General features: G+C 35.4%; 1 protein-coding gene and 1 long non-coding RNA gene across 8 annotated transcripts in view; one reads left to right on the top strand and one right to left on the bottom strand.

Moving 5' to 3' along the window:
• The window catches only part of OSBPL1A (oxysterol binding protein like 1A), a 245,337-nt gene that overhangs the window by 141,686 nt on the left and 86,253 nt on the right, over positions 1-17,398 (bottom strand). For 5 of the 7 annotated variants that reach the window (XM_047828148.1, XM_047828145.1, XM_047828146.1 and 2 more), the window contains 3 exons: positions 12,431-12,529; positions 11,068-11,190; positions 5,197-5,278 (listed from right to left, as the gene is read on the bottom strand). In XM_047828148.1, the coding sequence (XP_047684104.1) occupies positions 5,197-5,278; positions 11,068-11,190; positions 12,431-12,529 (304 nt within the window). Of the gene's footprint in view, positions 1-5,196; positions 5,279-11,067; positions 11,191-12,430; positions 12,530-17,398 lie in introns of those variants that run through there. The other 2 variants (XM_047828144.1, XM_047828149.1) reach the window with 2 other exon arrangements.
• The window catches only part of LOC125149289 (uncharacterized), a 58,595-nt gene continuing 49,381 nt past the window's right edge, over positions 8,185-17,398 (top strand). The window contains exon 1 of the long non-coding RNA XR_007145891.1: positions 8,185-8,258. This is a non-coding gene — a long non-coding RNA (uncharacterized LOC125149289). The remainder of the gene's footprint in view (positions 8,259-17,398) is intronic.

The following is a 17,398-nucleotide window of genomic DNA, read 5'->3' on the forward strand; positions in this document are numbered from 1 at the left end:
ATATGAGGGATGTTATAAGATATAGGTAGCAAACAAATTATGCGTAGATTTTAAAAAAGGTTAAATATTCAGAGGAAGGAATAACCATTATGGGATGGAGTGATCGAGTGGAGTCTGATAAGAGGTGAGACTTGAGTTGGATCTTGAAGAACTAGTAGTTTTATTGTTAAATATAATGCCCAATAAAGCAAGCATATCTAAAATATCTATAATTATTATTTTCCGATGGTATAGACAACACTAGTCCTGAAAGAAGATCCTATCAGAATGGTGATCCAGGGGAACTTGAGACAGCCAAGAGGCATCCACTGCTGACTCAGAGGCCACGATGTGGCAGTTCAGGGCTGACTTGTACAATCTATATACTAACTTGACAAAACAAATTTGGTTCTTGTTTCTGAGTTCAAAAGAAATTATCAATGTATAAGCCAGGTAAGTAGGTGATTCATTTCATCCACTCAAAACATGTACAGCTGACCCTTGAGCAACATGGGAGCTGGGGCATCGACCCCCTCACAGTTGAAAATCCATTTATTATCTCTGACTCCCCCGAAACTTAATTACTAATAGCCTACTATTGACCAGAAGCCTTACCAATAACATAAACATTCAGTTAACACATATATCATACACTGTATTATATACCGTATTCTTAAAATGATGTAAGCTAAAGAAAATATTAAGAAAAGCATAAGGAATAGAAATTTTATTTACAGTACTATGCTATATATGTATATATTTTAAAGCCATATATAAATGGACTCATGCAGTTCAAACCCATATTACTCAAGAATCAACTGTATAGTGCCCATGTGCCATGTACTAAATTACTGTAGATTATCAGCAAATAAAAGACAAAAAATCCCTGCCTTCATAGAGTTTATATTCTAATAGGAAAGGCAGACAATCAACTACAATGCATATACAGCAAGCTTGATAAGTGACAAAGAGAAAAAACAAAGCAAGGTAGGGGAATATCAAGTGTTTGAGGGCAGGTGAAAGTTTACACAGGATGAGGTCTCAGAGTCCTGGCAGGAGAGACCTGGCAAACTCAAAGGGCACCTGTAAACTCTTTTAAAAAAAAGATTACACACAAAGGGAGCGAACTAACAGACTGCCAGGCAGGACAGTTGCCACCCTGGAATGGAGAAGCAAAAGGATGGGCCAGTGTCCCTAAGCCCAGCAGGAGCTGGAGTCAGAGGGGGGACCTTCAGCCAAGTCAGGAACAGAGCAGTGCTATTACACCACAGCCTGGCTGGAGGGAGCGAGGAAAACGCCTGACTTCTCTGGTCCCCTCCACCAATCTCCTGACAGGGTCTCCTTTTTGCTGAGTCCAATCAGAAGCCTGAGGGTGAGAAGACTCCAGTAACGCAGTCTGTAGTGATCAATAGCCCCTGGCACCAAGCAGGGCAGAGAATGGACATGGGGGAGCAAACCAAGGCAGGCAGCAAGAGAAAGCCAAAGAGATGCACAAAGACCTGGGCATGTAAGGATATGTGTGAGTATCCTAGAGAAAAGCCTTAGAGGGCCAGCACAGCCCAGGCCGGAGGCAGGAGTATGCCCAGCCTCTCTGAGGGATGGCCAGAAGGCAAGTGAGGCTGGAAGATGAGCAAGCAGGGGTAACCAGGAGAGGACAGAGAGGTCAAAAAGAACTGAAAAGGTTTGCGGTACTAGGACATGAGGACAGAGAGGTCAAAAAGGACTGAAGAGGTTTGTGAGTCATCAGAAGGAACTGGTCTTTCATTCTTAGTGAGATGACCTGGAATCTACTACATGTTTTGAGCAAAGAACATTGTACACTCCTGTTTTAGAAGGGTCCCTGGGGCAGGGACTAGAGGGGAAGAGTGGAATCAGAGGGCCAGTTAGAAGGATGTTTCAATACTCTGTGGGAAAGACAATGATGGCTTGGGCCACGGTGGCAACAGTGAAGGAGGCAGGAAGTGTGTTTACTCAAAGCCTGGTTGTAAGTGGGTTGAACAAAAGTGCTTTTTCTTTAAGAATTTTTTCTTTTAAATAACTGAAATCATTCTAATTTCTTTAACCAAGGATTCACTATATGCATGTAGTAACATGCAATAAAATATATGTGTTAAAGTTGGCACATAAAATACATCTTTTAGAAGGTCATTAGCAATATATCAATCATCTCACAAACATTAATATGCTCTCACCCACTAATCTCACTTCCAAGAATCCTAAAGTAATAAAGTGATTCTGTATTTTGGTACAGAATATCCTCTTTGAAACACTACTTTATTTCCTTAGACCTAATTTCTGTTTGGATGCATGCCAAAATTTAGGTATCTAGCATTGGCAACATATCCTTCAAGGTTCAGTGAATGCAGTATTGAAACCTCTATTTTATCATTACCAAAAAGCTGATTGCAAAAACAAAGAAAATCCCCTAAAGCAATAAAACTTTTGGAAGATTCCCTGAGGCTGGTCAGTCTGTTCTTCCCTAAAGCCCTAAATTTACCCTTAAGTAGTAGTAGCCAGTTGTTGACTATGATAAATAATGTTGTGTTGTACACTTAAATCTGATCACACCACATTACCATCACTTTATTACCACCTTATTTTGGTACAGAATGTCCAACTTACAATGGTTTGACTTACCATTATTTGACTTGATGGTATGAACACAAAACATACTCAGTAGAAACCATACTTCGAATTACGAATTTCAGTGTTTTCCTGGGTTAGCAATATGTGGTATGATAATCTCTCGTGATGCAGGACAGTGGCAGTGGGCTGTAGTGACCAGTCAGCCACGGCACTGATACACTTACAACCACCCTGTATCCAGATAGCCATTGCTTTTACTTTTGGTACAGCAGTCGAGATATTCTGTGGTATTTAACACTTTAGTATAAAATAGGCTTTGTATCAGATGATTTTGCCCAGCCACTGGGTAATGTAAATATTCTGAGCACATTTAAGGTAGGCTAGGCTAAGCTATGATGTTTAGTAGGTCAGGTATATTAAATGCACTCTTAACGAGATTTTCAGTTTACAAGGGGCTTATCAGGACATAACCCCATCAGAAGTTGAGGAGGATCTGTAATCATAAATAAAACTGAAAAATAAGTTTGTGATTGAGCTATGAAAGTCCTTAAATGCTAGGATAAAGAGTTTGTATTTTATTCTACAGTTTTTCAATCAAACAGTTTTTCAATGGGAAAAAATCTATGATCAAAAAAAGTACCATTCTAAAATTAATCTGGCAGCAATAATGCAGTATTTTCAGAGAATCTGAGTTGGAAGAGCTCTTAAAAGCCTCTGGTTTCCCTTTAAGGATGGAATGCAGGGGGGTCTCAGAAGGCAGGGAGACCACAGGGGAGCCTGCTGCAGGGACATGCCTTTGAGGGGCCACAGAGCCAAACTAGCATGGCAGAAGTTGGAATAAGAAGTAAGGGAGGGGGTCTTAATGATCACATAATTTTGTACTAAAATGTAAGACAACAGTCACAAATACAAGGCCTTGATTCTGTACACAAACGTTTTAGTTTTTCATCCTGAGAAGGTATTGGCAAACTATGTAGACAGTTTGAAATAGATAGTAGTTTGACAGAACATGTCCTATCAGCAATAAAATACATGGTTTAAGATTATTCTATATATCCCTTGGCATTAAGGTAACTCGGTTACCTTCAACTCTTTAATTCCATTCATGAAATCATCTTAACCCTATTTACTATTTATAAAATATGCAGATTTATTATCTCTCTATACCCATGGCTCAAAAAATGTTTACAATTGTTTGTGTATGAACTTAATTGTAGATACATAAAATAACATTGTCAGATCATAGTCAGCCACCTCAAAATTTCCCAGATAGCACATATCTTCTATAACTGAATACCATTCATGTCTTTAAAACACAAAAGACTCACACCATTCTTACAAGTGATATGTCAGACACATAACATGAACCAAGACATTTGACTTGAGGTTTGAAAAAATCCCAAAACTTAATTTGGTTGTAGTTCTGATGTAATTTCTTTCTTTGGTCTATGTTAAAGGAATTGCTCTTTATATTTCAACTAACTCTAGACATTTTCTACATCTTTTAAATGTTGTTGGTATCTCTTCTTACTTTTGATGGTTCTTGAAGATGGTGTTTTTAAAGCTCATTGATGGTCACAGTTGCATTACTATAAATATACTAAAAACCACTGAAGGGAACACTTCACACAGGTGGAGTGTAGACTATGTGAATTCTATCTAATGAAGTTGCTCTTATTTAAAAAGTCCTGACGATGAAGAGTGCTAACTAATATAATATTCAGCCCGCAATAATCAAAATGATTTAACTTCTGTCCTTCTCAAAGCTATCATCGCTGATACAAATACATGTTTGTGGAATTGACATAAAGGGATGCCTGAGGTTCATTTAGACAGATATAAAATACCTGAGCATGATTAAAAATGATAAACTCAGAGACAACTAAATCAATTATATTTTAGTGAAGTTATTTATAAAGCCATCATAGCTAAAATCTAAAACAATAGTTAGGAATCTAAAGTCTAAAAAACACAGCTTTTAATTTACAAAGTAATAATTGTTTCTGAATATGTAATTTTCATATTGGATTTTTGACTTTATATTTTATTTTGACTTTCGGAGTATTTATAGTCAACTCTTGATAATTTGTAACTAATGGAGACTGAAGGCATAAAAAATTACTACTGAAAGGTAGATTAACATTAGAAAGATAAGTTCACATATGCATTCATAGAATCATAAAAGGCCAAGACCTGGAAACAACCAACACCTTCATTTGGGAAACAGAGACTCAGAGAAGTTAAACATACTATTCAAATTAACAACTGGTTAAGTGGCAGAGAGCAAGGATTCAAACTTAAGACAGTTTGATTCTAAAGTCCAAGTCTTCTGGGATTCATAAGAATTCTCATTATGTAGCCAAAATGAATTTATAGCCCCCAAATGTTACCTTTTTCTTTTCTTAAAAAATTAATCTACAGACCAGGCCTCCCCCATGAGTAGAAATTTTAAATAACCGTCTTAAATTTTCAAAATAGTCTTATCAAACATAATTCTGAATTGAATACTGAAAATTATCTAACATGAAGGATCAACATCTATGACAATGGGTTGAGTTAAAGAGTGGGTCTTATTTGTAGTTTGTTCCCCTTTTTTTTTTGGTTTTTTTTTTTTTTGTTCTTTTTTTTTACCTTTAGCCATGTCACAATCCTTAATCATTTTCAGAAAGTTGAAAATTTCCCTATCTAGTTTCTGTTGGCATTTTTGTGCTTTCTGGGAAAACAAAAACAAAAATAAAACTTATTAATACAGGATTTTTACAGTACATATGCTTTTAATATTTTTATCAAAACTTTTAGTTCATATGTTGATATACCACAATTGAGATATTTTCATAAAGAGAGAAAAAGATGAGAGAAAATTTCCTTAGAAATTGAATAGTGCATTTAATCACATACAGATTAGTCTTTCTAAATTTTAAATACATTCAACATTTGTCATGTAGACAATATACAATTGCATTAATCACGTCTAAGAACTCATTATACCATATACATCCGAGTTAGATTTCTGATTAATTCTTTTTGTGTACTTGATTAAGTTCATCCAGGAATTATAAAATGTATTACGAATATATTTTAAAAATTGTTTTTATTAAAAAAAAATCTAGATGGTACTAACACTTAGAAATCACAAGCTGGGGCACCTGGGTGGCTCAGTCAGTTAAGTGGTAGACTCTTGACTTCAGCTCAGGTCATGATCTCACCGTTCATGGGTTCAAGCCCCGCAGGGAGCCTACTTGGGATTCTCTCTCTGTCCCTCTCCCACACTCATTCTCACTCTCTCTCTCAAATAAATAAAGTTAAAAAAAAAAAAAAACCCAACAACCCACTAGCTGATTTTTGCTCAGCAATCTAAGTGCTCACAGCCTTCACATAAGCAGACCAATAAGGACATTTTCTTAGCAAGTCAAAGCTTATAAAAATAAGTTAAAGTCAATTATAGAAAGCATCCTTCTTGCAATCTGAATTTTCTACATTTTTAGATCCTTAAAAGTAAAACATAAATATAGAATTTTATGACGTAAGTTCCATCCCATCTTAGTAAAGATTTGGAAGTCCAAACTGAAAAATCAGATAAGTAAATTTGTTATATTAACAATGTAATTTTGAAGTGAGTTTTTTTATAGTTTCCCTTTAAAGAGGAAGAATAAGAAAATTATTGTCAAGTCACTTGGTTATGACAGTGAAAAATATTTATTGAGAACCTTGAGGTTCTTAATACTAGAATCACATTGTTATAGGTAGAGTAATACATTTAACCTTATGAATCTTCCCCTCTTTGTACTCCTAATCCCAAATGGCTCATCACTAAACATTTTTACTCCCCCCAAATCAGTCCTTCATGACAAAGTGACATAGATAAGCAGCCTTTTCTCCTTATAAAATTTTTAGTGCTTATGAAGCTCGCCTCACCCACAGCAGTATTCATGGTACCACATCAGTGACAGTGTTCTCACACACTGTGTGACCACAATGTTCTCTTTAAAATCTACATTACTCTGTTTGGAGAGCTCTAACATCAAAATATAATTTTTTTTTTTTTTGGAAGAGGGAAAATACCTACACTATGCAATTTAAAACACCATAGAAAGGGAAATGGTATGCTGGATTGTTTTTTCAGACATAGTCTATAAACACAAGTGGAAGGTTCAGGCATTGAAATATGCACTGCAACCAAATGTATCACTCATAATTTATTAACAGAAAGTTGTCATTTTTACTCTCTGCATATTTAATACCCCTGCCCACGTGCAAGTCAATGCTACGGTTTTCACTTTTCCTTTCTATGGTCAAGGTCAGCTGGATGGATGCCTGAAAGTGATAGTTCCTCAGGTAATAAAGACAAGAATGGTCTCCATACCATCATCCTCTAATACTTGAATCACGAATGTTCATCTTAACATATCTACCTGACAGTTACTAAAAAGAGCTTCGCTGATCAAGGATTTACTTGTTTTAAAAGGTACAGAATAGGTTAGCTGGAGAAGATCTGATCTACATATTCCGTTTTATAGTTATGAATAACATGTCTTCTGTTCTCAACAATTGGTGTGGTTTTAGTCGATACTAAAAGGAACAGGAGAATATCAATACAATAAAATGTACAGACATTCTCTAGTTTGCTGTAATTTCCCCTTAGCAGCTATGAGTTATGTTATGAAAATCTAAAAATCTATTTATGAAGATTAATGTATATGAGTTCTTTGCAGAGCCCAGCATGGTGTCCCATTGTTAACTTCTAGGACATTCACCTTATGTCATGCACTCTTTTTAGGTTTTAATTTTTCCTTTTAATTCTACATAAACAGGATCCCACTATGAGCAGTGACCTAGTACCTGAAGTATGACAGTATTTTGAACCCAAGTTACCTGGGCACAGAACTCAAGAACAGGATTGTATCCACAGCCACAGAGCCCAGGGCACAGGAGGCACCCACATGAGCAGCTGGGCACATTCGCAACACAGGCCTCCTGCTCCTACTTCTGCCCACCCAGATCCTGGCTGCTGGTTTTGTGTAAATTGATGCTAAACCACTTTATTATTCCTGGCTTAGAAAAACAGCTCAAAAATGTATATCAAGGGCTAGGGAGGGCTGAATAGGATAGGGGAGAGGTCATTAATTCCAGCCTATTTGCTAGAGAGGATCCACATTTCGTTAAGAACAGAAGCAGACCACCTCTACTCAAGGAATTAAAAGGGACAAACTACTGATATACACAACATAGCTGAGTGAAAGGACAGGTACCTGTGAGCACAGACTGTGTGATTCCAATTGCATGAAATTCTAGAACAGGCAAAACTGATACCACCTAAAATGACAGAAAGATCAGTGGTTGCCTGAGATGCAGATGAAGGGCACTGCCTGGGAAGGGGCCCCAAGGAACTTCCTGAGGTGATAAAAATGTCCTCTCTCCCCCTCCCTCCCTCCCCCGTCTCTTGGTGGTTACAAAAGGTATATACATTTGTCAAAACATGTATATACGTGTCTTCACACTGAAGACATAAAATGAATTTTATTATATGAAAATTATACCTTGATAATATTAAACTTTTTAAGTAGTATATTGTAGAACCTCAATGACATTCCTCTTTGCAGAAAACAGCCAGGAATGTGAGTCGTGTGCCCCAGTGCTCATCTCTGCTCATCTCGGAGGCTTCCTACCTCCAGCCCAATCCATCTCCCCTCTATGTAAGTCCATCCAGAGCACATTCATTCTTTGTACCTGCTCCGTCATCTGCTTAGTGTTATTTCACAACAGATATTTACACCAAATTTAAAAAATTAAATCAAAAGATATAGAGAAAAAGGCAATTCTCTCTCACATACCTATCAGTCTATAGTCCCTGTTTTCCCCCTTTACCAGCCTCAAAGCAACCATCACTATTAATTTCTCAACTTGCCAGGGATGACCTAAGTCTACACAAATGTGTATATCCCTTTTTTTTCTCCCAATGTATAAAAGATACATCTTTTTATACCTTGCCCAGTCTTTATCAGCTCTGTGATGATGCACATTCATCTTCCTGCATATTCACTTTAATTAGGCATCATTTATTCTTAAATCAGCAAAGTGTATCACTTTCTCACTTGATTAAATTTTAGCCTCCTCTGCTCATTACTCCTTGTAACACTGAGTTATCTTACATCCTCAGATCCTACGGAACTGAGATATCATCAACATAGGAGACCCCTGCTTTGCTTGTGCCACCCCAAATCTGAGAGCCTATCCCTGTTCTGTCCCACAGAACTTTCTACAATGATGGAAACATTCTATACTGTCCAAAGTGGTAGCCACATGTGACTACTGAGCACTTGAATTGGGTAGAGTTAAAATGAGGAGTTGAAATTTTAAAGTATGAAGAGCCACATGTGTCTCGTAGCTATCGTACTGCACAGTACATTTCTACACCAATACGGTGTTTGAATCTGTCTTCCCATTGTCAGATTTGAAATATTTTCAAAGTTTTCATTAAGGCAACAACCATGAAGCCTGTATTTCTGTGATTTATCTTCTACTTTTCTCCCTGGAGACCTAACCTCAAGGCAGTGATGGAGAGAGAAAAGAAACTGTTTTCAATTTTTGGAGGCCCTCATTTTGGGTGGAGATAAACTGAGACCAAAAGAACATGTAACATGGTCACTTTTTCAAGGTGGACATTTTTTCCCCATAACTTGTTGTCCAAAACCATGTTGAGGAAATAAGGTTAGTTTTATGTCAATTCAGATAGTTTTAGAGTATTCTAGTCCTACAGTTCCTAGTTTTCTTTAGAAGTTTATAAACATCTAGAATAGATCTCATTTCACAAATAGGTCCCATAATATCCTTACAACTTAAGAATCCAATGATCAAAGGCATTCTGGAGCCAGTCTTACAATTCAACATACTTCACAGCTCATTTCAGATTTTAACCTATTTTTGGACCAAATTTCAGCAGTTGAGACAGAGTTAAGTCAAGATTCACAGAATTAGCATTCAAATTCCATTGGACAGAGATATGTTTATAACCTGCACAACCTCAAAGTGCTTACCACTTGCTGTAACTCTCACAAACTTTGGGTACTATAAAATCTAGAAGGCAAAAACTTCATGGTTTTAAAGTTAACATAAGAGCACGATATTCTAGTGAGTAAAAAATAGTTGAAGTTGTAACATGAAAATTTGAAAACTATGCCAAAGAAGAAACATTTCAAGGAAAAATTTTTTTAATGATATGCAAGTTAGTATGCTTTTATTTACCTGTAGCTTCCATTAAAAAGGTCTTAAAATTACCATAATCCTAGGAAAGATACTGGTATGCTTTGTAAGTCCTTCTGGGTTTTATCATTTACCTTATATTGAGGATAAATAGGAAAGGATTTCTTTTCACTTAGGGAATAAGGACTAAAAGTTAAAATATTTAGCACAGTTTTGTTTTTCATTTGTTTGACACAATTCTGGCCATAGATATTTAAACCTTCTTTCTTTACTCAAACAGTCTTAATGTTATTTAGATGCTCTGGCAGATGTTATTTTTGCAAAGTTCATGGATCTGAAAATTATGTTTATGGTTGCCACACTATACATTAGGCTTTAAAAAACCGAAGTAGCACTGGTAAAGCAAATGTCGATAAATTCTGGGGAATGTCTTCAACAGAACATGGAAGAGCTCAAACTTCTTAATGTTCCATCATAAAATTAGAAATTGAAAAAGCCCAAATCTCTTTCCTAAGTTTATAGGTCCTTAAGTCAATAAAACTCCTTAGGTACGAGCAAACTTCATTAAAGTTGTTGATTTAGAAACATTCAAATCCTGCAACGATTTTTTTTTTTTTTAAAAGATTAAAGTTAGTAAGCAAACTGCTATGTTCTGACATAATGACTTGGATTGAAACTCCATCATCCTTTCATAGTATAATTCTTCCAAACCCAATTCCCATTTAAAAGGCACAGCCAGAAAACTGATGCCCAGAAGAAAAAAAAAATAGTTATTTCATTTCAATTACATATGCTGTTATTTCTCTATGGATAATACATTGACGTCACCTCACACGAAGGCCTCTCCATTCATTACTGATGCTTTACCTTACTTTTCATCAATGAAGTTACAGATTACAAGTGGGTTTAAATCCAACTACCAGTCAGGAAAAGTATCACTATGGTTGCATTATTTAAACTCTGAAATATGCAGTGAAATCATAAAGGGCAGCAAGTCAAGCATGCTCCCCCTACTGGCGGCAGTTTTCAAATAAACCGACAATCTGATTACAGCAATGTGAAAATTTTAATAAAAAAAAGATAACATAGAAGCACAGGCCTCTATATTTAGAGTATTATCTACAGAGACATTTGATAGTACCATCATAACAGACAACATAAATGGCAATAAAATGTTACCTGACAAACAGCAGTGCTATCTCCATTGTCCTCAGAGAGCTTAATTTCAAAACTTCACATTTGACAAGAAAGTTCTTGGTGACAGAGTTAGCTCTAAAAGTCAGGTTAGGTTTTTCTATATACCTCTAAGGATTCCTTCAAGTCTACAGCGGAAGTTGCATCTTCCTCCTCATCATCAGTCAGTTGGTCCTGGGAACAGTAGTGAGTGCTGTACGCAGAATGATCTTCTATTGCTTCCAGCCAGTCCTGAAATAATCCAAGAATTGAAATAAAAGTGAAATGCATTTTTACTCAAAAGAGATAATATGACAATGATATAGAAAGCCTAAATTTACATGGAGAAAACAGCCTAAAACATACACACACACACACACACACACACACACACACACACTCACACACACACACACACACACACAAAACCAACAACAAAATGATGATACCAGTCTCTTGTCCATGGCATTTCTAGATAAAAGTTTTTCTTAATAGTTTAAAAAAATATCATCTATAAGTTTATATATTCAATGACATTAATACATTATAAAAGCTGAATAATGGGTGGACATTTTTTCACTTAAAAATTATAGATTCTCAACACTGTTGGATATGTTATTATATTACAAACTAATATATCCAGAAATAAAATTTTACTAACTTGCAGTTGAGTTATAAGCACAAGAAACTCAGATCACTGTAAGAGCCAACAACTGCCTGGATGCTTTAACTTTTAAATGTTTTTTTAAAAATCAGTGATTTCACAAAAAGAATATTTGCCCTAAAAATACCTTTGTTACTTCCTTGTTTCTCATAGCATTACTCAGGGTCATATTTTACCATTTTATGATATGTTGGGACAGTCAGGCTTTAGGTTGCTTAGGGTTCTTTGCAGGCACAGGTTAACCACTTTGGAAATGGGCTCTTTTAACCCCTTATGTAGTTTACAAAAAAACACAACAGGTCTACGAATACTCCTTTGATCTGAAGGAATATGGAATCTCTATTAAGTAACTGCACTATGAATTTCTGTCACATCAATCCCAATTTTCTTGCTTGCTGCTGCTGTTCAATTTACCACAAAGGAAGGCCGAGCCTACACGGTAATAAATCAGAACGCCTAAGCTGAAGCCAGGTTTTGTTATTTGTAAGCTCTGTGACCTTGGGAAATGACTTCAATCTATGGTCTTCAGTTTTCGCACCTATAAATTAAGGAGCAGACTACATCATTTAGGGTCTTTTTCCAAAACCAGTAAGGGTCCCTTACATTCGCAAAATCCAAACAATAAAGGAAATTATGAACAGAAGATACCTGCAGGGACATGTTGATAAAGAAATTAATTCATAACCCAAATTTCAAGATTCATCTTAATTGCCCCCATTAAAAAGGTACAGTCAAAAAGATTTTAGATGTTAATAGTGAACCTGTCTTATATTCTTTATGCTTTTAAATGCTAAGTTTTATGAAATATAAGTGAATCCATAAAATTACCTCTCTTGACTGTTGAAGGCTATTCTTAGGAACCCTGAAGCCATGAATAGTGTCATCAAAGCATTTAATAAAGAAGAGGCAGCTATCAGTGGATTTTACCTTGGATATAAAGAAGTAAGACAACATCATTCATGAACATAAAATAGAACCTTAAAATTATCTAAATTATCTATCATCTATCTATATGTAACAGTATTAAAATGACTTAATTATACGCCACTGAAAATTTAAAATACCAACTGGAAAAACTGGGTAAAAAATGAATACATTGGGAATATCACACACATTGTAGCTTAGCTTGTCTGAAAATATCTGGCTTTCATATTCTTACTCAAAGTAAATACTAACAGTCTATTAGGTATGTAGTTTTTTAGTTCTATCCTTTGTATTTAATAACTTAGCATGCACTTGGGCTGTAAAATCCTCTAAATACCACAGCTCCAATTTCTTACTCATATCACTCTCCTGAACCTTTTGCCTGAGCTGAGTGTAGAAAATGTTTGAACTGTGTGTAAAAGACCTAGTACACATAAGATTCGTAAAGAAGGAAGAAAGGGAGAGAGGATAAAAAATAATTATGTCTTTAAGAATGGAAAAAGACAGACTTCTGCTACAAGACCCTATAAGAGGACCACACTCCTGGCAGGAAACAAATATAAAAAGCAACTGCCTAAAGGAACTGGAGAGTGGACAAAAGTTGACAGACTCTGATAGGGCATGCACATGCTCTCGGAGGAAAGGAAATAAGTAACTATGCAAGTAAGTTCCCATCCCCAAGATTTTTCAACTGGGACATAAAGTCCATAAGGTGGCACAAAACTACCATGGGCACAGGTGGAAAAACCCACAGCCTTCCTGTCTTTGAGAATTAATAAAGGAAACCAGGGAGCCAGAAATACTAAAGAGAGTGAGGGAATCCTCAAAGGGAAAAAGAGAAGGCATCCCCAAACTCTGTCTTTTCACACATCTAATTGATGCTGAGAAAAGATTCAAAGCAGTCACTTAAATCCAACCTCTGTGAATGCAGACCAGAGCTGCCAGCCAAGAAACAAGAGTTCACAATCTAAACCCAGCCAAGAAAATGACCTGCTAAAACAATAGAAATAACATTTAACAGAGGAAAATAACAGAAGCCAGAATCCCCAGAACTTAACATTCATAGTATTAAGGATACAACACAAAATTACCTGATATGTGAAGAAGAAAGTGGAACACATTCTCAAAAGAAGTCTAATTAAAAGGCAAAATTTTCAGAATGGTTAACAGCGACCCACATATATACTATATATACAAGATAGAAAATAAAGATCTATAGGTTATAAGGAAATGGATAGAAAAAGAGATACTGTGCAAACAGTCAGCATAAGAAGGCCTGAGTGGTTATATTAATATTGGGCAAAAGTAAATATATCCCAGGAGATAAAGAAGACCACCATGTAATAATAAAAGGATCAATTAGTCAAGAAGACAACATGTATGCCACGTGAGCAATAACTGAGAAATGAACAGTTCCACAAGCACAGCTGGAGATTCTGGTATCCCTCCTCTCATCAATTGATACAATTAGCCAAAAATCAACAAAAACATAGATCTGAAAAACACCATCAACTACCATGACTGAATATTTATGACTCTACACCCAACCATAGCAAAACAGACATCATTTTCAAGTACATTTACTCAGATAATCCATACATAGAGCCATCAAACAAGTCTCAATTACGTTTGATAAGACAGAAATCACAGAAGATACATTCACTGAGCAAAATGGAATTATAAATCAGAAACAAAAAAAAATCATAAAAACCCCCAATTACTTGGAAATCAAATAATACACTTCTAACATTCATTGGTTCAAAGAAAACAGTAATTAGAAAATATTTTGAACTAGATTATAATGAAAATATACCAAAATTAGCAGCAGGAAAGTAAAACAGTTGCAAAGGTGAGGGGATAGCTTTAAATGGCTGTATTAACAAAGAAGATAAGCCTTAATCAATAATCTAAGCTTTGACCTTGAGAAACTATTTAAAAAAGCAAATTAAACCCAAAGCACAGAGAAAACTTTTAAAAATAAAAAGCAATAGAAAACAGAAGAACAATGGGAAAATTCAAGAAAATCAAGGACTAGTTCTCTGAAAAAAATCAATAAAATTGATAAACTGCTAGCCAAATTAATCCAGGGAGGGAAAAAAAGACATAAATTACTAATATAAAAAAAACAAAGGAGGGCACAACACTACCTATCATACAAACATTAAAAACACAATAAGAGAATATCACTAACAAGTTTGATAACCTAAGAAAATAAACACAATTTTTTAAAGGCAGAAATTACAAATACCAACCCAAGAAGAAATGGAAAATTTGAAACAGCCCTTTAGCAACTGAAGAAATCTGAAATTACAATCCTTCCCATTAAAAAACAAAAACAAACAAAAATACAACCAAAAAAACCCCTTCTAGCCCATGAATTGTATCAATATCTAGGAAAGAAATAAACCTAATCCTACAAAAATTCTTCCAAAAAACTGAAAAGGAATATTTTCTAATTCATTATATGAGACCTATTATTTCTCATATTAGACCTGTATTTCTGATTCCAACACCACATAAAAATGGCGCAAGAAAATATAAATCAAAATCTACCAGGAACACAGAAGCAAAAATCTTTAACAAAATATTAGCAAATAATTTATGAAAATGATTATATATCATGACCAACTGAAATTTATCCCAGCAATAGAAGACTAGTTTATTAAATATGAAAAGCATTTAATAAAATTCAACAGATTCTCATGATAAGGACTTTCAGTAAACCAGGAAATGAAAATAACTTCCTAAAGCAGATTAAGGGCATCTATGAAATTTACAGCTAATAACTCCATAATGAAAGGCTCAAAGCTTTGTACCTAATACAATAAACAAGAATGATGGCTCTCATCAATTCTATTTAAAATTGTAACAGAGGTCCTATCCAGTACAATAAAGGATAAGAAAGGGCATACAGATTGTAAAGAAATGTAACCATCCTTATTTGCAGATGACATGACTGTGCATGTAGGAGACCCTGAGGAATGTGCAAAAAAGCTACCAAAACTATTAAAACAAATTTATATATAATAGCAAAAAATAGAAAATGAAAATTTGAAGTCTATCATAATAGCTTCAATAAACACTTAAGAATAAATTTAATAAACAATTATAAAACATTGTAAGAGGAAACCAAATCAGGTTTCAATAGAGAACAGATGCAATGTTCATAGCTTGGAGGTCTTGATATTGCTTAATAGTCCTCTCCAAGAAAATCTGTAGCAATCCCAATCAAAACGACCATTCCCCAATACTGAAAATTGATTAAAGACCTACAACTTACTGAAAAGCATTTATTCAAGAAAAATCTACTGAATCTCTCAGTAAGAACAGTGAATGGTGATGGAGTTTTAGCCTGAATATGTTCCATTCCCCCTTGCTCCTAACTCTATGGTAAAACTGAACCATGATGGGGCAAGCTTTAAACACTGGGGCTGACTTTACTTAGAGGTCCTTGAAAATCCCAAGCCTAGGGATTTGTCAAAAACAACAGCAAACTTGGTGGCAAACAATCAGGAAAAGCCAACATCACAGTACATGAGGTCTAAATATATTGGGCCAAGCAACAAACTGGCAATGAGCCAGATACTTAAAAAGCTCTCAGAAAAATGTTCAAAAACTAAATTGTATTTAAAGAATTAAAAGAAAGTATAATGACAATAACTCATCAAATAGAAAATATCAATAAAAAGATGCAAGTTATGGAAAGCAACCAAATGGAAATTCTGGAATTGAAAATCACAAGAACTGAAATGAAAAATTCCCTCAACAGATAATCTGAGATGTAAGGGGGACAAAAAAAAAAAAAAAAAAAAAAAATCACTGTAGGGCATTATCACACGTACCAATAGACAATTAGAGTCACAGAAGGAGAAAAAAGCTGAAAAAAGTATTTGAAAAAATAATGGTTGAAAATTTCCCAAATTCAATGAAAACATTATACATTCAAGAAACTCAATAAACTCCAGTAGGATAAATCCAGAGAGATCTATCCTTAGACACATCTTAGTCAAACTGTCAACAGCTCAAACCAGAAAATACTAAAGTACTCAGAGAAGAGACTCATCAAATACAGGGGGAAGCACAGTAAAATTAACAGCTGACTTTGCATCAAAAACAATGGAGGACAGGGACACCTGGGTGGTTAAGCATCCAACTTTGGCTCAGGTCATGATCTTATGGGTTTGGTTCATGGATTTGAGCCCCACACTGGGCTCTGTGCTGACAGCTCAGAGCCTGGAGAGCCTGCTTCAGATTCTCTCCTTCCCTCTCTCTCTTCCCCTCCCCCGCTTGCGCTCTATGTCTCTCTCTCTCTCACACAAAAATAAATAAATAAACATAAAAAAAAAAACAACCTGGGGCATCTGGGTGGCTCAGTCAGTTAAGCATCCGATTTCGACTCAGGTCATGATCTCTCAATGGTTCGTTAGTTTGAGCTCCACATCGGGCTCTGTGCTGACAGCTCAAAGTCTGGAGAGCCTGCTTCAGATTCTGTGTCTCTGTCTTTCTCTCTCTGCCCCTCCCCTGCTCATGCTCTGTCTTTGTCTCTCAAAAATAAACATTGAAAAAAAATTAAAACAAAAACCAATGGAGGACAGAGGTAAGGGGATGACATATTCAAAGTGCTGAAAGAAAATTTCTCTGTCTTGTGTAACTACTGTTCTAAAATGAAGGCAAAAAAACCTGAGACAATTCATTAGGTATACCTAACAAAAAAGAATAAAAACAAAAAAAGTTACTTAGGCTGAAAGAGACACCAAATAAGAAAAAAGAAAAAAAAAAAAAACCTGGTGAAATTGCATAGGTAATTCTAAAATAGAGTATTTAGTTTCTCTTTTCTCATATAATTTAAAGCAATTTACACAATTGTAAAAT

The sequence above is a fragment of the Prionailurus viverrinus genome, chromosome D3 (assembly GCF_022837055.1).
Source record: "Prionailurus viverrinus isolate Anna chromosome D3, UM_Priviv_1.0, whole genome shotgun sequence".
Classification (NCBI taxonomy): Eukaryota; Metazoa; Chordata; class Mammalia; order Carnivora; family Felidae; genus Prionailurus; species Prionailurus viverrinus.